The sequence below is a fragment of the Lactuca sativa genome, chromosome 1, assembly GCF_002870075.4.
Source record: "Lactuca sativa cultivar Salinas chromosome 1, Lsat_Salinas_v11, whole genome shotgun sequence".
NCBI lineage: Eukaryota > Viridiplantae > Streptophyta > Magnoliopsida > Asterales > Asteraceae > Lactuca > Lactuca sativa.
The window spans coordinates 35,372,893-35,394,600 of NC_056623.2; the positions used below are offsets into that span (position 1 = coordinate 35,372,893).

General features: G+C 36.1%; 2 protein-coding genes across 3 annotated transcripts; one reads left to right on the top strand and one right to left on the bottom strand.

The window, feature by feature from the left end:
* The first annotated feature begins 2,453 nt into the window (after positions 1 to 2,453).
* On the top strand, positions 2,454 to 5,294 carry LOC111920153 (SWI/SNF complex component SNF12 homolog). Of its 2 annotated transcripts, none has more exons than XM_023915749.2 (4): positions 2,454 to 2,643; positions 2,845 to 4,504; positions 4,660 to 4,750; positions 4,839 to 5,294. In XM_023915749.2, exons 2-3 carry the CDS (start codon positions 2,925 to 2,927, stop codon positions 4,721 to 4,723), a joined length of 1,644 nt encoding a protein of 547 aa, XP_023771517.1. In that variant the 5' UTR covers positions 2,454 to 2,643; positions 2,845 to 2,924; the 3' UTR covers positions 4,724 to 4,750; positions 4,839 to 5,294. The 2 variants fall into 2 exon arrangements, with proteins under 2 accessions (XP_023771517.1, XP_023771516.1); XM_023915748.2 differs by having other exon boundaries at positions 2,853 to 4,504.
* Positions 5,295 to 6,458: 1,164 nt separating this feature from the next.
* On the bottom strand, positions 6,459 to 11,878 carry LOC111920154 (DNA polymerase I A, chloroplastic/mitochondrial). Its single transcript, XM_023915750.3, has 11 exons — positions 11,273 to 11,878; positions 9,824 to 10,727; positions 9,538 to 9,729; positions 8,749 to 9,425; positions 8,214 to 8,667; positions 8,034 to 8,129; positions 7,840 to 7,932; positions 7,572 to 7,766; positions 7,190 to 7,495; positions 7,015 to 7,104; positions 6,459 to 6,918 (listed from the first exon to the last, which is right to left on the bottom strand). Exons 1-11 carry the CDS (start codon positions 11,425 to 11,427, stop codon positions 6,757 to 6,759), a joined length of 3,324 nt encoding a protein of 1,107 aa, XP_023771518.1. The 5' UTR covers positions 11,428 to 11,878; the 3' UTR covers positions 6,459 to 6,756.
* Between the last annotated feature and the right edge of the window lie 9,830 nt (positions 11,879 to 21,708).

The window sequence follows — 21,708 nt, forward strand, 5'->3', positions numbered from 1 at the left end:
ATTGAATGACACTAAGAAGTTTTATTAGATATCAGGGAAGATTAAACAAAGTATTAACTGATTGGATATTAGGGAAGAAATCAGAGAAAAAATAAACAGAGAAAAAAGAAACAGACATTCAAAATTTCATTCTAAAAATGATTTGATTTTTTTATACATTCGCAATCAATATATAAAGTTTAAAACATCTGATTTTTAATTTCATTATTAATGACATGCTATGGCTAATTACAATCGAGGAAAAAAGAAACAGACAATCGTGATATGCAGATGGAACACAATCAATAATTATAAGATCATAACCAAACATCATGACTTTTACATCGATATTTAAAATACATACATACACTAACAGTGAGTAATAGATTTCGATAGTCACAGATAGAATGCGACATGAAGATGAACACATTCAATAAAAGAACAAAGGATAGCAACGTGAAGACTTGATAACAGTGAGAAATACATTGAAATAGAAACATATATCAGACGACTTGAACATGCACAAAGTGAATAACAATCAAAAAAAATATTAATATCATACCTTAAAGCAATAAGAACAGCCGACTTGAAAATTTCCTGCAACGTTTTCTTTTTCTCCGTATTTTGGATTCGATGTGAATGAAAATAACCGTGAGAATGTATTTAAGATTAATTGATTAGATAAATTGCGTTTTTTTAGGAGTTGATATGATGATATATTTGAAAGAATTAGAAACATACGCTTATCTTTAGAAACAAAAAAATGATAATTTAATTTCAATTCATTTGAATTTTGCAGGAAAAAGTCAAAAAGAAGCGCAAAAATCAAGTTGTCGATTTGGTTTCTGAAGGGTAGTATAGGAAATTAACATTAAAAGAAAAGAGTGGGAAAAATTGCTTTGGGGGGGCTATGTGAATGTCACGTGGCCGAGATTCTACTAATTTATTAGATTAGGGGATTATTCATTTTGTTTTAGTCTCTTGGGCTTCCTGTAGCATGGAGGGGAATCAGGAGATAGTCATGCATGGATAGTTAGGAGATCAATACATTTGACAAAAATGGAATTACCATCTAACATCTCATCTACATAAATAAAACCATCTTCCATCTTTTATCAAATAAAACCATTTTATATGTATTCATGATCTTTACTATCTCAAAATAAAAAGATCATCACATATCAAAAAAAGATCTTACAAAATATGTGTGATGTTATATATAGTTATCACGGTACCTAGATAGAAAATGTATTTTCAATTCCTTTGGTTATTTGGGATGCTCGTAGAATTTTCTTTATATAAACTTTATAAAAATCAAATAAATTCGATGATTTTCCATTTTTTTAAACATTTTTTTATCGAAAAAGTAACTAATGACTTTCCTACATCTTATGTTTTATCCATTTACCTAAAATATACATTCAAATCTACCATAATAAAATAAAATAAATTTTGTCACATGTCACATTCTTAGACCTCTTGCTACATATAATTTTTTGGTATTTTTTAATTAAGTTAATTTCATGTGTAATTTTCTAGTATTTTTATTTATATAAAAAAATTATAATTAATGCATTAAATGTATTGATTGATTGATTCTATGGTTATTTGATTCCTTTTCCTTATAAAACACATACCATTGTAACAAGTAAATATTTTTTTGTATGTTTCCCTTATATCACGCATATCCATTCAATTATCATTCTCTAACTGTGAAATGCATACTATCATACAATGCACCATATTATACTATAATCATTAAGGCTATGTTTGACGGACTAGCTGAAAAGTTAGCTGTCAGCTGAAAAGCTAGTTGATAAAAAGTAACGTTTGGTAAAACTAGCTGAAATATATAAAATTACATAAAAGGACATGTAAAAATATGTGTTTCTATAATTAATTAAGGGACGTATTTGGAAAATTTTAAAAAAGCTCCTAAAAAACTAGTCTAAGTAGCTTTTCAAAAAGCTAGCATATAAGCTAGCTTATCAGCTACTTTTTGGCTTACCAAACACAACAAAATAAAAAAGCTCGAAAAATAAGCTAACTTATCAATATAGGATTTTACTGTGGGCAAAACATTTATTTATTATTGTTGGATTTCTTCAAATTATGGGTTAACGGAAATATATATATATATATATATATATATATATATATATATATATATATATATATATATATATATATATATATATATATATATATATATATATATGCGGAGAATAAGTTACTTATACTAAAAAAAAACAATTTACTTATAGAAATAATTTTTTAATAAATTCGTATAATACATGGGTCTCACACCTAATCGGTAATCAATTAAAATAAATGAATAAATAAATAAATTATAGATATTATTTTTGAAATTTCATTTAACCGAAAACCATAATATTTATACGTATTATCTTTTTTTTAAAAACTAACTAGAAAAGAAAAATCTTCTATAATTTTTTGGGTTTGAACGAGGGCACTTTGGTAACTTCGAGAGCTTATTGAAAACCACAACAAGAACGCCACGAACGGCGAACAGACGAGCGGAAAAGATATTCCGGAGAAGAGGGAAAACGATTAAGTAAAAGAAGCAGAGGTTATCGAACGCAGCTCACAACTTGGAATCCTCATCCCCCAAAAGGAAACTCCAAATCTCTATCAACATTCGGTGTAAGTCCCAAATTCTCCCATTTTCTCTCGATCCAACAAAATCTAGGGTTTCAAATTCATATATACCAGTGTCTTGAACTCTCACAAGTTGCAATTGCACTGATCCGTGTGTGATTTTTGTTGTTTACTTTAATCTTTGTATACTCATGTACGTAATTAGCAAATTGAATGCTAAAGGTTGGGGATTTTGACTTAAATTAGTGTTTCAGGAAGGGCTCTGTTTGATAGAATCGTGGGAAGTACAGAAAACAGTGATTACGGTTTGTTAGATTGAGATAATAATGGCGGGGGGTGGTAATAATATGAACAATTCAATGAAAAACGTTGGGGGCATGAGTGTTCCAACTGGGTTTGGTAATTCAAGCGCAACAGCTCCTCAATCTATGGCACCACCTATGAACCATTCGCACCACCCACAACCTCAAAGTCATGAAGGCGGTGAAGCCCATTTTTCCGGTCACTTTCAGCTGTCTGAGCCGCAGGCTCAGGCGCTAGCTCAAGCACAATACGTTCAAGCTCAAGCTCAGGCTCAAGCTCGAGCTGCCCATGCCCGATTTCAAGCTCAGTTACAAGCTCAAGCTCAAGCCCAATCGCTTTCCCAGAAGCCAAATCCAATGGTAGGGATTAATAGCAACACTAACATCGGAGTCTCATCTCCATCACTCATAACACCCATGAATGCAAAAAGATCCGGTCAAAAACCATCTTCTAGACCTCCAAGTTCCTCTGGTGCTGCTAGTGGTTCACCTTTAAAAACCATGGAACTCACCCCTGCAGCCCGGAGAAGAAAAAGAGGGCCACCAGAAAAGCAGATTCCGGACAAAGTAGCCGCTCTTTTACCGGAATCCGCCCTTTACACTCAGTTGTTGGAATTTGAGGGTCGTGTGGATTCTGCTCTTGCAAGAAAAAAAGTCGACATTCAAGAATCCATCAAAAACCCTCCTCGCATCCAAAAAATGCTCAGAATTTACATTTTCAACACATTCACAAATCAAACAAACTCCGGAATCCATAAAGAAAACACAGAGCCTCCATCATGGTCTCTCAAGATTCTCGGGAGGTTACTAGAAAACGGAACAGAAACCTCAAATAATCCAAAGTTTTCATCTTTTTTCAAGAAAATCACTATTTACTTAGACCAAAATCTCTACCCGGATAACCATGTAATCTTGTGGGAAAGTTCTAGATCTTTGGCACTTAATGAAGGTTTTGAGGTGAAAAGAAAAGGGGATAAAGAGTTCACTGCTATAATTCGATTAGAAATGAATTACACCCCTGAAAAATTCAAACTTTCTCCTGCTTTAAGTGAAGTTCTTGGACTCGAGGTGGAGACCCGCCCTCGAATTATAGCTGCCATCTGGCAATATGTGAAAATGAAAAAACTTCAAATCCCAACTGATACTTCCTTCTTTACATGTGATCCACCTCTTAGAAAACTATTTGGAGAAGATAAAGTGAAATTTGCATTGGTTTCTCAAAAGATTTCACAGCATTTATCCCCACCACAGCCTATACATTTGGAGCATAAAATCAAGCTTTCTGGGGAGAATCCGGTTGGGAATACGTGTTATGATGTTCTTGTGGATGTCCCGTTTTCATTGGATAAAGATATGTCAAATTTCTTGGAGAATTTGGAGAAACATAGGGAGATTGATGCTTGTGATGAAGCGATTTGTTCTGCAATCAAGAAAATTCATGAACATAGGCGTAGAAGGGCTTTCTTTTTAGGGTTTAGTCAGTCACCAAGTGAGTTTATTAATGCATTTATTGCATCACAGAGTAAGGATTTGAAAACTGCTGCTGGTGATGCTACTCGTATTGCTGAGAAAGAGCATCGTTCTGAATTTTATAATCAACCATGGTGAGTTCTTTGTTTTCTTTTTACTATTTCTAATTCAAGTTTAGCTATTATAACCCTAGTTGAAATAAATGGAAATCATCTCTTGTAAATTTATATAAAATAATACTACAATTGTACTTATGTTTTGACTTATTTTGTGTATGTATGGTTGATAGGGTGGAAGATGCTGTAATTCGTTACTTGAACAGAAAACCTACTGCAGGAAGTGATGCACCCTGAAGCACATATTGCATATTATTTCCATGGGTATGCATACCTTATTTTATTCATGTACCAAGATATATTCAGATAATTAACTAATGTTATCACATTTGTTTGATCTTTTTTTGAGCAGTGGGGGGTTGAGGGCAATCTTGGGTTAATGGTAATACGCTGTCAATGAAAAGCAGGCGTTTTTATGAGTTCCCGTCTGTTGGTTTCTTTCAACATGCCCCCCTTTGATGATATGATGCAAGAAAATGACATAAATATCCTTCAATTACAGAAACCTAGAAAATGCCCCATTGAAGAGTTTGTTGATCAATTGATGTGCTGCTCCCTTGTAGTCAATAATTCATGTTGGTAGTTTTGATTAGGATTGATGATGTTCTGTTTATGTTTTTAATAATTTGCTATGAGGACTCACAATAGAGTGTAACTTCCCTTGTCTTTAGCGACAGACAGTTGTTTTAGTTGGGATTAGTAGTATAGCATGTTTTAGTATGAAAATTTAGTTCAATTGTATGATCCATATTGGGTTTCAAACACCAAGTTTTATTTAGATGGAACTAGTTATACTTGTTTGTGTTAACATGGGACTACTTTATATATATATATATATATATATATATATATATATATATATATATATATATATATATATATATATATATATATATATATATATATATATTCCTGCAAAGTTCAATAGTTTTGCAGATTATTTTCAAATCTCAGTTATCAGATATAAGAAACTAAAACAAAGGTTGTCATTCTCATTCCTTACAAGTGACTAGTTTTTAAAACTAAGATTTTGTCAAAAGCAATGTATTTAGATGGAACAAAACAGGTGTTAAAGTTAAAAGGATGTAAATCATTCAGGATTACAATAGTTTGACAGTAATATACCCGTCAGACACAAATAACGTTTGTATGGTTTAAGTTGTAACATTTATGAAAAGTATATGAACATTAATTTGAAAAAGTATTTTAAATTAAAAAGTGTCTGATATTGAGCTGGATAACAAAGTTAAAGAAGGAAACTAGGAAAGTGTTGGGATGATTTTGTTTCATTTTATGAGAAAGCACATAGGGATAAAAAACTATGGAAGCCTTTCTCTGTTATCAGAGCCAGGTTTCGATCCTGGGACCTGTGGGTTATGGGCCCACCACGCTTCCGCTGCGCCACTCTGATTTGGTGATATGAAAGGCATAAACTATTTATATATATTATTCAATTTACTAGCATTTCCTTATCATCACACAACGAACCTGAATCTTTATATATAGAACTCTGATTTGATGACTTAGGATACTCAATACAATTGGGACACCGACTACCATATGGATCTCAGTTGGCATGTTAGGCCCAATTGTAGTGAGCGAATTCTTTGATTCATTTTCCCTTTACTTTATTGGTTTGATAATGATAATGAGGTCATGGCAAACGGCTCTACACTCTACAGTCATGCTGTGAGCTCAATTGGCTACTAGTTGAAGATTTTTATTTATTTATTTATTTTTAACGACAAGAAAAAATGGTGGTCAAAAACAGTACAAGAATTCTATGAAAAAAAAAAATATATATATATATATATATATATATATATATATATATATATATATATATATATATATATATATATATATATATATATATATATATATATATATATATATATATATATATATATATATATATATATATATATATTAACTCTTAACAGAAAGGCATAAACAAAGTAAAAACCAGCAGTGGCTTCAACATCTTTTTTACACTTAGAATCATAGAATGCAAAGTTACATAGAAGTATTACCAGCAGCACCTAAAGACCTAAGAAAACTATATATACAAAGCAAATACACATGAATCAATCTTTTGCAAAGTCACTCAAAAACTACTTCTACTTTACAAGGAAGCAGGACCTAAAATCAAGAGTCATATAAAATTAACACAACAGAGGCAGGCAAAACTTCCATCACCAATCAATCATCAACCACTTCACAGAGCAGACACTCCAACCTCTAAAACATGGGGACAGGTGGCACTCGTCTTATTTGGCAGAGTACCAGTTCTTGGCAAATTTAGCATCAACCGATAGCCCAACTTTGAGAATGTTCTTCCCATCAAAAGGCTTTGACATGCAATCCACCACTATCTTTTTTGCAATCTCTGCTGACTCTGTTGGCCCTTCCAATATCACTTCATCATGAACCTGTGTGTGTTCCAAATCTCATTTATTTCATTTCTTTCTGCTTTTATTACATTTTTCTTAAAATATTTTTTTCAAAAAAAACACACACACACAAACCTGTAGAAGCAGCTTCCACCCAAGCTCTCTCAAACGAGCATTCTTAGATATTTCCAACATGGCACACATAGCAACATCAGCAGCACTTCCCTGTTCATAATAATTTTATTTTAAATCAGACCCTTGTGTGTGTTTGGAGAAATGCATGTGCGTTGAAGGTGGTTAGAAAATGAACCTGGACAGGGGTATTAATGGCAGCACGTTCAATGTGACCTCTGTGAGATGGAGGGGCATTTTTGGTAGACGGAAAAGTGCGTGCACGTCCTAACAACGTATACACACATCCAATTCTGCGAGCTTCCTTTTTACGTGCTTCTTGCCACCTCAGCACTTCTTCTCTACCTCCATACCATCGCGCAACCGTTTCTCTTGCTTCATTAACCGAAACCTTCCAATCACGTGACAGCCCAACAGCAGTTTTCCCATATGCAATGGAAAAATTAAGCATCTTTGCTTTTCTCCTTTCAGAAGCAAACATATCCTAATCATAAACAAAACACTATTAACACACAAAAAAGCACTCTCTAATAATGAGAAAATATAATTTTTTGGCTTACCTTTAGAAGAGGAACAGGTGGAGTTTCTTGACCAGTTTGAGGATGCCATTCTAGAAGAACTTGCTTACTTTCAATTGCTTCACGAATGTAAGGATACATATTCATTGCAGTTCTTGAATGAAAATCCCCACCAGCTTCAAACGCATCCAGCATGCTCTTACAGTTTGCAAGATGTGCAAGAATCCGAAGCTCCAACTACAAACCATAAATAAATCAGTTATAACTTTTATACGATCAAATGAACTTTATAAAATGAACTCTACTTTACCTGTCCATAATCAGCAACGATAAGAGAATTCCCAGGTGCTGCTATAAACGCCTGGCGAATCTTGTATCTATCCTTCTCTAAAGCAGGTTGATTCTGAAAGTCAAAGATAAGAGATACATACACGACACATGTCAACATCATAATCATATTTTTATTTTATCTTATTATTAAAACAAATGTAAAATGAAAGTAACCTGCAGATTTGGTCTCCTAGCAGATAGACGTCCTGTCTCTGTGTTGATATTCAACGAACAATGAATACGCCCGTTTCTACCAGATATATGACTTCCCTGCGAACAACAAAAAACCAACACATTTTATTAATTTTCCAAATTTGACATGATAAATTATAAGTTGGAACTGATTATTCTAACCTGTAAAGGAAGAATGAAGTTGGAAATCAACGAGTCAATAGAGCAAACTTCACATAATGCAGCAATTGCATGACAAGCCTCCTGTCCTTCAGACCCCCCACCAAACGCCTCATAAGCCGTGCCATAAGAATTTTCAGAAATTTTAGAGAAATTTCCGGGTTTTTTATCGGACAACTCAATAAAATCATCAGTTGTGTTTTCATCCAGCTCTGCATTGTCATCATCTATAAAATCATAATCCATGGATATTTTTCCAGCAAGGGTTTTCAAAGCATCTCCACAAACAGAAGGCCATCCGGATGCTGTGTATGTTTCTGTTTGTAGACCAGAACAAATCGCATGCAGTTTGATTTTACGGAATTTAGTCGCGGTTTTTTTGCCTTCTTCAATAATGTTGTCAACATTTGGAACTTTAAACTCTTTCTCCATTGGAAGAGATTGACTTTGATCTTTGCTGCATAACAAACATAAATTATGCTAACAATCAAAATCATACAACATTGAACAAAAAGCTAAACATTCATAAATTTTCTACCTGTTCTCAATGCCACCAAAAAAGAGCTGGCGTAACTGTGTATCACTTCCAACATTCATAAACTTAGCATCTGCACACAGCTTTGATGCCCAGTTTCTAAATCTATCAGCAGCAATCTGTTGTTCCACTTTCGCCACTTTCTCAATTTCCATCAAATAATCCCTATCAACCAGCATCCCTTCGGTTTCCATCTTCACCAAAAGCTCCCCAAAAGGACGCCAATATTGTTCATAGAAATCAAACAATGTCCCCTTTGTAACCCCATTAAACTTCCACTCCCTATTCGATAGTTTACTTTTCAATCTCTCATAAAGCTTGAGAGTACTTATCGAATCCAAAGCAGAGTAACAAACCCACGGTTCCCGTTCTACCCTTTGAAGCTCTTCAACGGGAGGAATAATGACAACTTTGCCCTCCTTACCATCTTTCTTCAGCTTTTTCCTCCCAAAAATGGTTTTCATTGATACTTTCCCGATTAACTCTTCGTTAGGACCTAAATTAGCTCCTGACATGATTCCCTTTGAATCACTAGTAAGTGCTTCTAGAGAATACCCACCCGACATTCTTCTAGAAGAATCCCATAACCGTGCCATATGCATTGTGTCCGCATGAAAACCACCAAGGGTAAGACCGTAATTCTCTATAACATGGTTATCAAAGCTATAGTTGTGCCAAACCTACACAACAACATAACATAACACCTATTAAGGGTGTAATAATATATGCCAAATAAACTACATTGGTGCTATTCTTACCCAAATAAAAATATAAAAAAATGTGTCTACTAACCTTTTTAATAAATGGGTCTTCAAAAAAAGGTGAGAATATATCCAACATGCTTTTACCACCACCATCAAGAACATCAACCCAAATACAAGATTTTCCATTTCCAAAATCAGCTTCATGCCCTGAATAAATGCTGAAGCATATAACCTCTCCATGATCAACAGGTGTCTCCTGCTTCACATCAATTGCAGCCACCTGAAAATTACAATCACAAGTGTGTTATAAGCTTACATATGAGTGTTTCTTTTTGACTTTTAATACAGAAAGAAACAAGATTTTTGATACATGCCTCTGTGTCACATGCATGGACTAGATGACGATACTGAGTTGTAAGCTTTTCAACAACTTGTTTGGCTATGGAGATGTTATCAACTACAAGAACCTTGTCATAAATGCTCGTAAGCTTCTTCTGTAAATGAGAATACTCCTTAAAATCTAATGGAACAATATACGTTTCATTCAAATCCTCCAACTTAGGTTTCTCCAATTTCAGTTCCTTTTTCTGGACACCATTAACAGGCGTATCTTCTGAAAACTTTTGCTTCAACTCTGGACGTTTTTGCCCTTGAGGTGGTGACATGGTTTGCTCCAACTTAGGTTTCTCCAGTTTCAAGTCCTTTTTTGGGACAACATTAACATGTGTATCTTCTGAAAACTTTTGCTTCAATTCTGGAAGCTTTTGCCCTTGAGGTGGTGACAAGGTTTGAGCCTTTCTTAAAGCTCCTTGTATATCCTCATGTTTACAGGGCTCAGTTATGACAGATACTGCATACTGAGCACTGGGTACATTAGGTACATTAGGAACAGCAAGGGTGACTTTATTAGAAAAATATGTGTTTTCTTTAGTGGCTTTTAATACTTCTCTTGCTTGACTCCATGTTTGTGGTTTCTCATCTTTTTTTCTGAATAGGTTTTGTGGATGAGTGTCCAAGACAGGTGTGATGCAAGTGTTTTCCTGGATTCCATCTTTACTGCCATGTGGCACCATTCGAGCATATGAATTGCCACTTTTTGATTCTACAAGAAGCCTGAAATCAGCATATGATTGATTATTTCTTGTGTACGCATATCTTCGGCTTTCATCAAAGGACATGGTACTAACATTTGACCATGAGTTGAATCCAAAGGGAGTAAGAGCCATGGAAGTACTGCAAAAACGATCTTTTGTAGTATGGAGATTTTGAACTTGCCACCTGCAAAAATAGAATGAGATCATGAAATGTTATCATCTTCAAGAAAAACAAATACTGAAATATGTAACTTGTTTTGAATTTTCTAAAGTCATCTAAGGAATATGTATGGATATAGATGCAAAATAAAAAAACAGGTATACTGATAATTGATGATGTTTAGGTTAAACTCAACCAAAACCACACTTAGAAGAATCCAATAATTATCATCCTGAAGAGGTACAAGAGTCCGACCTAATGCGTTATTAACCAACATATTATATTGCTATGATTATTATTCTTCAAGCCTAATTACTTCTAAACTGTCAAAATACATACATATTCCTAGCTTTAATCATCTAATCTTACTATCTTATTCTGATTTGTCAGCTCAGAAGTCAAATCATTGCCTAACATCCAAGAACCCCGTTATAACAACATTAAAAAAATAAATAAATAAATAAATCAACAAGAAAAAATGAACCTATGAAATAAAGCCATAACAGACATAACATTAAAAACCAAATGAACGCTGCAAAGCTTGGAAGAAGATGATAAGGAACGCAAACCTGTAAAGGGACTTGTTAGAATCAGAACTCCGCATAGACCGACAAGAAGAAGATGTCACTATGGAAGTAGGGGAACGAGGGCATGGATGACAAAACCAGAAATAAGACGGGGGTTTCTTGAAAGTGTTGGTTGGTGTAGCGAACGCCATTGCCATTCTTGCTTCTGGAAAACTAAACCCAGTGAGCCACAGCTTCTTGCTGAGTATAATAGTAGCCGTCTTGATTCAGGGGGTGTTCTGTTTTTTTGCCAAATTTATCCAGGTAATAATTATAAAATCCGAAACCTACCCAACCAAATACCAAATTAGAAAACCGACGCCGTTGCCTCCCCGTTTTCTCCTCGTCGCCGTCGCTTTATCGACGACCTCTTACGTGCACAGACACAGTTATAGACGTACCTTCGCCGTCCCCAGTCGTCTCCTTCTCCCTAGCCATCACCGTCGCCGATTTCAACCGTCAACTTCATTCGAGTTTATCTGTAACGAACTCTTTGCTGGTTTAGGGAGAGAGAGAGAGAGAGAGAGAGAGAGAGAGAGAGAGACCTTCGGCTAAGGTTTTTCTGTCGTGAGAGTTTTCTTTGTAGATAGAGATGAACAGGCTAGGGTTTTGTGGGACGAGGGTTTTGTTTTTATTTCATTTACGTTTTCTTTTTCATTTTCGCCTTTAAAATATTTCTCATCTTATGTACAAATTAACCATTTAACCATTAGGCTAATGAAAAAAAATGACAAAACTACTCAATTATTTTTAAAAAGATAAAATTATATTTTTAAAAGATAAAATTATATTTTTAAAAGATAAAATTGTAAATTTGCTTTGTAAAATTTGGTACAAAATGTTATGTAGTTGCATTATTAGTCTAAAATAAGCTTTTTTCTTTTCTTTTTTTTTTGTTTATTTCATAATTAAATGTATTTGAAATGATATTTTTGTTATTTATATTTGTTTTATTTATTTTACTAAAACAAATATATATATATATATATATATATATATATATATAATCTCTCTTTTTTCTCTCTCTCCCTCTCTCCATATATATATATATATATATATATATATATATATATATATATATATATATATATATATATATATATATATATATATCCATGGGTAAATAGGAATACATCACCATAGATTTTGTGACCAAACTACTCAGGACAAAGAGTGGTCACGGTATGATTTGGGTAATCGTGGATCAATTCACAAAGAGTGCACACTTCATAGCACCTAACGAGAGATGGTCTGTAGATAAGCTTGCAAATGTTTACGTGAAAGGGATAGTGAAGCTTCACGATGTTCCCTTGACAATTGTGTCAGACCGTGACAGTCATTTTACTTCTAGGTTTTAAAAGAGCTTACAAGAAGAGATGGATACAAAGTTGCGTTTAAATACAACCTACAATCCACAGACTGATGGTCAGGGTGAAAGGACAATTCAAACACTAAAAGGATATGTTGAGAGCTTGTACTCTAGAATTTCTTCGTAATTAGCATGAGCATCTACATTTTGTAGAATTTTCCTACAATAATAGTTATCATTTGAACATTAAGATGGCCCTTTACTGTAACACCCCGTTTATTAAATAAATAAATAAACAAATTAATGAATGAATAGTAGCCCTAAAATCAATAATTATATATCAAGGGTTGGTCTCGAGGAGTTAACTGTAACAATTTTAGAAGTTGGGGGTTAAAAGTGTAAGTTTTCGGGATTTATTTTGTAAAGAATTTTAGAAGACAGGGGGTGTTTGGTATCAGTTGGACCTAATATGAAAAGGATTTATGGAAGCAGGGGCTAAAGAGTAAATTTTGGGCCTAAATTGAAAAGGATTTGTAGAGGGAGGGACAGCTTGGTAAAATTCAGACTTAATTTGTAAAGGATTTCAGGAGGCAAGGTTTAAATGGTAAATTAAGGATTTATTTTGAAATAAATAAGGGAAGGATGGACCATTTCAGTTATTATGGAAACAAGTTATGGGGCATCGGGGTATATAAACCCGACACCCCCGATTCTAAACCCTAACCCTAAAAAGAGAGCAGTCGCCACCCTCCTTCGTCATCGCCGCCACCATTCACCCCATCCATTCTCCGACCACCTAGCACCATCGAGCAACCTTTGTCATCGGCAACATCGAAGACCGGTGTGGGAGGACATCGTTCAGGTGGAGATGAAGAGAAATAAGTCGATAGCGCCACTGCCACCGCTATCTCCAACCAACGGCGCCACTGCTACTGTTGTTCCATTGTCGACGACGGCGAGCAGTGGATGTTCTTTTCTGGTGCTTCGTGGCTTCGGTTCCGACGACTACTCCAGCCGCTGCCTTTCCGTTCGAGGACGAAGTCTAGTTCAAGTGGGGGATAATTGTAATGCCCCGATTCTCAGGTAGTGATTTAAATAAGAATTCCATTGATTTCAAGGTCTACTCGACGAGTTGGTTGCCCTACTCGTCAAGTAGCAGCGGGTTGGATCGCGTATTTAGTAGCCTACTCGCCGAGTCCAAGAAGGAACTCGACGAGTAGGAGCTGGCAGATGAAACCCTAAATCTCGGAGTTTTGCACCCTATTTAAAGAATCATAAGCCTCCCTTGGCCTCTTTATAGTCCACTGAGAGTCCAAAAAATCCTAATCTGTGTGGTGCTTCATTTTTGTGTGTCTTAAGCTTTGGAAAGTGAATCTTTGAAAAGAAGATCTTGAAGGGCAAGAGGCTAGAAGCAAGGAAAGTGTGGGAATCAGAAATCTACCTCAGTTAGCATCATATGAAGGTATCAAGTCGTCACCTTTACCTCATTTCTTTCTAGACCTCATTTGGGTGAGATTTAGGGTTATTTTTGCTTGGTTATGATGATACTGTGGGGTATGAGTTATATATGAAGTTGCAACTTCAGATCTGGACCCTTCTTGGGTTCTAGGTTCATAAAGTTTCGAGCTTGGTCATGTATGAAGCCTTCCTTGAGTGCAAAACTCCATTTGTAAGTTTGGATTTGTCATTAAGAGCCTTTTGAGCCATGCATGCACGTAAAGTTTGCAACTTTACGTGATAAGCATGCCTTAGAAGCTTTGATCTGCAATTTGGAGCTTCTGCATGGCTTAAAGAGTGTCTGTATGGCTAAAGGACTGAAGGGACTCGGCGAGTCGCATGCTTGACTCGGCGATTCATATGAAGATATGCCTGGACCCGACGAGTTGGATGAACAACTTGGCGAGTCCGATGAAGATTTCCGCAGACTTGACGAGTTGTATGAACAACTCGGCGAGTCGGTTAAGGTTTCCCCAATTGATGGATGTGTGTGGACTTGTCGAGTTGCAAGAACGAAAACCCGACGAGTGGCCTTAGAGTTTCGATCGCGAACCTTAGGAACTCAACGAGTCACTCCGGTGACTCAGCGAGTGGGCGAGTATCTCAAGGAACTCGACGAGTAGCTGAGGGTAGTCGACGAGTCAGTGTCAAAATGGACTATTGACCTTGATTGTTGAATGTTGACTTTGACCAGGGGTTGACTAGTTGACTTATGGGGTACCTTTAAAGGTTGGGAACTTACGAGTATGGTTATATTATGATAATAGGTGGTGGAGTTTGTGGCGGTGATCCGAGAGTTAGAGTTTATCTACCAAGTTGACATTTGCAAGGTGAGTTATCCTCACTATACTCAAAGGTCTAAGGCAACAAGGCGGGCCCTTTTATTTTTACTTGGTATGTTATGCTAGTATGATCTGTTAGATCGGTATACTAGAGGGTAGGATAATATTATGTGATATGTAGTATGATCTGTTAGATCGGTATCCTATAGGGTGTGATAATATTATGTGATATGTAATATGATCTGTTAGATCGGTGCCCTAGAGGGTAGGATAATATTATGCAATAAGTGGTATGATCTGTTAGATCGGCATCCTGGTAAATAGGATGGTATTATGTGCTATGCGGTATGCTCCGTTAGACCAGTTGTTGTCTACAGACAGATACGTGACTATCTGTTATATATGTATGTGCACATGTTTGTTTAGCGGTTAAGGCTCACCTGTAGAGGTGGCAATCGTGTCGTGTCGTGTCGGGTTCGTGTCGTGTCGAAACACTAAACGGGTTGAAAGTGTTTGACCCTAACCCGACCCATTTAATTAACATGTCGTGTCGTGTCAACCCGTTTATTTTCGTGTCGAGTTCGTGTCGGGTTTCGGGTTAGGGCTATACCTCGAAATATGTCGTGTCATGTGAGGTTAAAAGATTGAGCATGTTGGAAGAGTAGGAGTTGGGTAGGCGGAAAGGAAAAACTAATAGTTTGGAGGCAGAATGGATGAAGTCATGGGAAGTTCAGATGACAAAATTAAAAGAATGGGAGTTAGGGAGGCGGATGACAAAGGTCATGAGGATGCGATAGTGGTGAAAGAGACTGGGTAGTTTAGGAGAGAATGGAAAAATTAAAATGAAGTCTTGATATAAACGGCTAAGTCATTTCAACATTATAAAACAATTCAATTCGAAGGCTATCTTTTACTTATGGTTTTGATTTTGTATCTTTCTAGTTTATTTAAATAATTCAAAATACTTGCATATGAATAAACGGGTCATTTTCGAGTCATATTCGAGTTGAAATTCTCAACCCTAACCTTACCCATTTAATTTTCGTGTCGTGTCGTGTCAACCCGTTTATTTAAACGGGTTGAAATATCTTACCCAAACCCGTTTATTTCGTGTCGGGTTCGTGTCGGGTTTCGTGTCGTGTCAATTTTTGCCACCTCTACTCACCTGCTTTGTGCGGAGGCCAATAGACCTGGGCATTCCAACTTGTTGGTTGTGGGTCGTGTGTATTCCACCCCGAGGATGATTGGACTCCTAGTATGTGGGCATTCCAACCTGTTGGTTGTGGGCTTGGGGTATTCCATCCTGAGGATGATTGGACCCATAGAATGTGGGCAAAATTTGTCCAGAGAGTTGACTTTGACCAAGGAGTTGACTTTGACCAGGGTGAAATAGTCATTTTACCCCCAGTTCAGTTATCCGTAATCTGATTTAGTGTTTATGGGAATTGTAGTCGGAGAGTTCCGGAGCAGCAGTCAGCCAGTTTCAAATTTAGCATTTCAACAGCCAGAGTTATGAGGTAAGTTTCCTTCCAATAGTTATGGGTCTACAGCCACAATGCCGACCCGTTTAGATAGTAGTTTCGGACTTCGGTCCAATACCGGGAGGGTCCCGAGAAGTAGATATGTATGCTTGATGTCTTCGTTATTCATGCATGTTAAGTTCAATTATGTTATGTGCTATGTGTTCCAGACTTTGGTCTGATGCCGATCGGGGCCTGGTATAGTATATGCTTTCTAAGATATAGTTTTATTAGTGAGAGGACTCTTAGTACCTGCATACCCAAAAGGGGAATCTACAACTATACATATTTGTTGGTGAAATCAAGTGTTGATACATTTGATACCTCGTGCAATATGTTAGTCAGTTCCGGACTTCAGTCCGATGCCAGGCGGGGCCCGATGCAGTGGGCGGGGCCCAAGCTAGTTCCGGACTTCGGTCCGATGCCGAGCGGGGCCCGATGCAGTGGGCGGGGCCCAGTATTTGCTTATATGTCATTGCATGGTATGAGGTAGTTTGGGGGAGCTCACTAAGCTTTGTGCTTACAGTTTCAGTTTTTGGTTTCAGGTACTTCCGCTAGCAAGGGAAAGAGCTCAGGATGATGGCATCGCACACACCACAGCCTCAGTTTTATCCTGGGAGTTTTATTCGGATAATGTTATGATTGATACAATTTTTGTTTAGGCACAGTTATTAAGACATTGGAGTTTTTCATTCTATGGTTTTATTATTTATGATATCCGATGATGTGATTTTTAGTAATATTAAAACAAAACTTTTTGGGTCGTATTTTGGGTCGTTACAAGTTGGTATCAGAGCCTTGGTTTGAGGGATTCAGGCACACTTACGGGTGTGACTGAACTCAAACTAAGGAAATAGTAAAAAGACTTTTGAAAGAGAAATGTTTTCAAAAGAATTTTTGAGAACGAAACTTAAAAAGAAAGAGTTTTGAAAACGTAAAAAGGGTGTGGTGCATGCGATCAGCCGAGCTCAAGTAAGTACTCCCAAATTACCCATACAAGTTTATATTATGATTATCTGTTTCAGTTCCAGTAGAACAGCATGCTAGAATAGGACTAAGGATCTAGGAATATGCCTTATGTGCCTGCTATATGTATTTCCGCTTTATGAAAATTGCATGTTAGTATTGAGTAGGCAACAACAGGATAATTTGTTTAGGTTATGCCTGATAGTACGAGCTTAGCATTGTATGCTAGTACAGTTCCTCGTTATGAGGATAGAATTGCTTGAGTAGTTTCCTGTGTCCGAATTCTGCTTGCTTTGTGCTTTGTGGGACTCTGAGTAATGGGAGTTAGCCATTAGGTGAATACATCACATCACATGTGATCAGGGTTGAATAATCTCAGAGTGTTGGATTTGGCCTTACTACGCAACTCTTGTTTGAGTCTAACCGTTGTAGGGAGGAGTCTTTTACTCGAAGGATTATCCGAGCCTCGCCATATGTGATGGTATTCAGGTGATGACTAATTGGCATTACAAGGAGGCCTTCAGCGGTTGAGGACTGGTTTGGGTTGAGTCGGAGATTTCCCTAGGGCAAGCCTAGGATGAGAGTAACAGAGATCAGTAGCAGTAGTAGTGACTTGGTGGAGTCGAGGCAGTTCTTGAGGAAGGTACGGATAGATGTGGAAGGTAGTAGGGGCCCATACTACTGGAAGCAAAGAATATGTACTTAAATCAAGGAAGGCTGAGATGAGACCGTGAAACCTGTAGTAGTAGTGATCCCTCGAGATATATCAATGTTTCTGACATTTATCGTAATGTGTTTTTAGAATGGTGGTTTTGCGCCCTAGACCTGATGGGTTTGAGCCATAAGAACTTTCCTATGTGCACATACAAACCCTAAAGCTTGGATCTAGGTTTCTCTAATTGAACATGCAATATATCCAAGATTTTCATGGCTAGATCTAATGTAAACTAACAATCAAAACATATGAAAACAGATCTAGAAGAATACCTTGAGTTACTTGCTTGAAAACTTCTTCTTCTTGGAGCTTAAAGTCACAATTGTCACTCCTATGATGGCTTACAAACACCAACTAGCAAGAAGATGATTTGAGAGAGGGAGAGGGGTGAGAAATCGGCTCCAGGGTTTCCTCAAACACAGAGTGGCCGTTTTCTCCAACCCTATGGGTCTATCTATATTGTGAGCTCCTAGGGTTTCACCTTAAACCCTAATTGGATAACTTAGCCTCAAAGCAATCCAAATATCCTTCTAGATAATGCCTTGGACGATTTCTAGGTGATCCATATCCCTAAAATCGTCCACCCTCATATCCATAAGGATTCTTAGCCCAAAATACAATTATCACACATTTGACAGTTTATGCCCCTTTATTCAATTAATCTCTTTAAGTCACCAAATTAATTCCTAATTAATTTATGACTTATATTAATCAAATAATATTATTATTCCTTTAACATGTTATTCTTATATTACATTAATAATAATAATAATATCTATTCTCTCTATATAAATCACCCTGTCAAGTTGCTATGGTGAAGGCAACCCAAAAGGACCATGCACAATCGGGTCAAGTACTTACCAAATATAGTTACAGCCTTAGACACTAATCCAACAGTTTCCCACTTGGATAAGTCTAGTAACTATAAATGCAAACACAATCCGATTAGCAATCGTAGCTCTCAAAGACGCTGTCAACTCTGATCTTATCAATATCCTGTCCTTTAGATAAGGGATCGTACAGTCCTCTGTTTTGATATCGTGCAGACGATCTCATGAAACATTGTCATACTTATTGTCCAACAACTATTTTCTCAATCTCATATTTATTTGACATAGAACTTAATTGAACACACCAATTCAGTCCTGACCGGGCCCGACACATAAGTCAAATCAAATCATCGAGCGGCCGTGATATCGCTTTTACCCTCCTATGATGAAAGTAACAGATAAACATCGACTTACATGCATTTACTTATCGACTAATCAACTATACACAACAATGCGTTTTATGACATCAATTTACTGATGCGGTTTCGCATTATCAATGTACAACCAATTAGTAAATAATAAACCATATATCTTGGTTTTAAGACCATATGATATTATCGTCTTGCGATCACTTTAAGGTGATTCCAGCAAGCGCGGGTTTATTCCAATGCTCAAAACTTGTTCATAAGCACTCATGAACGTTGCAGCAAACCTTTTCTATGTCTAATACCATTTAGACAATCTACACACCAATTCATGACAATCTTCATTCATATCTACTTCCAACATATGAACGATTGTGGACTGTTTGAATAATTCGATTATTCTTAATAAACTCAATTATTCTGGAAGTCAAAACATGCAAAGTGAAACAATAATTAAACAATTAACATAAGACAATAATTTTACTTATAAATAATACTCCTTTATTTAATCATCAAATGTCAATTACATTTATCTATTACATGTTTCTAAAACAATCTAATCTAAACTAATATCATCATTCAGCCCAATACTCCTAGCATGCTGCAGGTGCTTAACCCTGCTCAGTCCCTTCGTAAGCGGATCTGCTGGGTTGTCTTCTGATGATATCCTCTTAACCACGAGATGTCCTTCTTCTACTCGATGTCTAATAAAGTGATATTTTCTGTCGATATGCCGAGATCTACCTGATGGGTTTTAGCCATAAGAACTTTCCTATGTGCGCATGCAAAACCCCAATGCTTGGATCTAGGCTTTCTAATTAAACATGCTTTGAATCCAAGACTTCTAATAACTAATTATGTATAATAACAATACAAAATCAGATCTAGAAGTTTACCTTTGAATCTCTTGTTTGATCTTGTTGTCTTGGAGCTCTAGAGTCACAATTGTCACTCCTCTAATGGCTTACAAACACCAACTAGCAAAGAGGATGATTTGAGAGAGAGGTTGGGAAGAAATCGGCCAGGGGTTCTTTTCCTTTGAAGAGATGCCGATTTCCCTTGCTCAAGGGGTATATTTATACTTGTAGACTCCTAGGGTTTCACCTTTAAACCCTAACTGGATAATCTTTCCTTAAAGCAATCCAAATCCTTACCTTAGATAAGCTATGGACGATTTTGAGCTATCCTAAGCCTTATAATCCATCCAACCCTTATCCTTTAAGGATTTATAGTCTAAAGTGTAACTATAAAACAATTGACAGTTTATACCCTCTTATTTAATTAATCTCTTTAAGTCACCAAATTAATACTAATTAATTTATGACTCATATTAATCAAATAAAAATATTATTATTCATTATATTATTCTCATAATATATCAATAATATTTATTCTCTCATAATAAATCATCCTATCAAGTTGATATGGTGAAGGCAACCCAAAAGGACTATGCACAATCGGGTCAAATACTTGTCTAATATAGTTGCAACCTTAGACACTATTCCAACAGTCTCCCACTTGGATAAGTCTAGTAACTATATGCACAAGTATAATTTGATTTGCAATCGTAACTCTCAAAGACGCTGTCAAACTCTGATCTAATCAATATTGTCCTTTAGATAAGGTATCGTATAGTCCTCTGTTATATATCATGCTGACAATTCTATGGAATGATTAGTCTAGCATTTTGGTTTCTCAATCTCCGATTTATTTGACATAGAACTTAATCGAACACATCAATTCAGTTCTGACCGGGCCCGACACATAAGTCAAATCAAATCATCGAGCGGCCGAGATATCGCTTTTACCTTCTTAGGATAAAAGTTACAGATAAACTTCGACTTATATGCATTTACTTATTCATTAATCAACTATACACAACAATGCGTTTTATAACATCGAGTTACCAATGCGTTTTCGCATTATCAATGTACAATCAATTAACAAATAACAAACCATATATCTAGGTTTTAAGACTATATGATATTATCGTCTTGTGATCACCCTTTTATATCATATTCCATAAGGTGATTCCAGCAAGCACGGGTTTGTTCCAATGCTCAAAACCAGTTCATAAGCACTCATGAACGTCGCAACAATCTTTTGCTATGTCTAATACCATTTAGACAATCTACGCACCAATTCACGACAGCCTTCATTCATATCTACTTCCAACATATGAACGATTGTGGACAATTTGAATAATTCGGTTATTCCTAATAAACTCAATTATTCTGGAAGTCAAAACATGCAAAATGAAACAATAGTTAAACAATTAACATAAGAAAGTAACATTACTCATAAATAAAACTCCTTTATTTAATCATCAAATGTTAATTACATTTATCTATTACACGTTTCTAATACTATCTAATATATGCTAATATCATCCTTTAGCCCAATACTCCTAGCATGCTGCAAGTGCTTAACCCTACTTAGTCCCTTCGTAAGCGGA

Bases quoted from the DNA above. Each gene is read 5' to 3' on its own strand.
- LOC111920153 (XM_023915749.2), top strand. From the start codon at position 2,925: ATGGCGGGGGGTGGTAATAATATGAACAATTCAATGAAAAACGTTGGG. The intron at 4,505-4,659 runs GTGAGTTCTTTG...TATGGTTGATAG, and splicing joins GAATTTTATAATCAACCATG to GGTGGAAGATGCTGTAATTC.
- LOC111920154 (XM_023915750.3), bottom strand. From the start codon at position 11,427: ATGGCAATGGCGTTCGCTACACCAACCAACACTTTCAAGAAACCCCCG. The intron at 7,767-7,839 runs GTAAAGTAGAGT...TATGGTTTGTAG, and splicing joins TCGTTGCTGATTATGGACAG to TTGGAGCTTCGGATTCTTGC. The intron at 7,496-7,571 runs GTAAGCCAAAAA...GTTTATGATTAG, and splicing joins CACCTGTTCCTCTTCTAAAG to GATATGTTTGCTTCTGAAAG.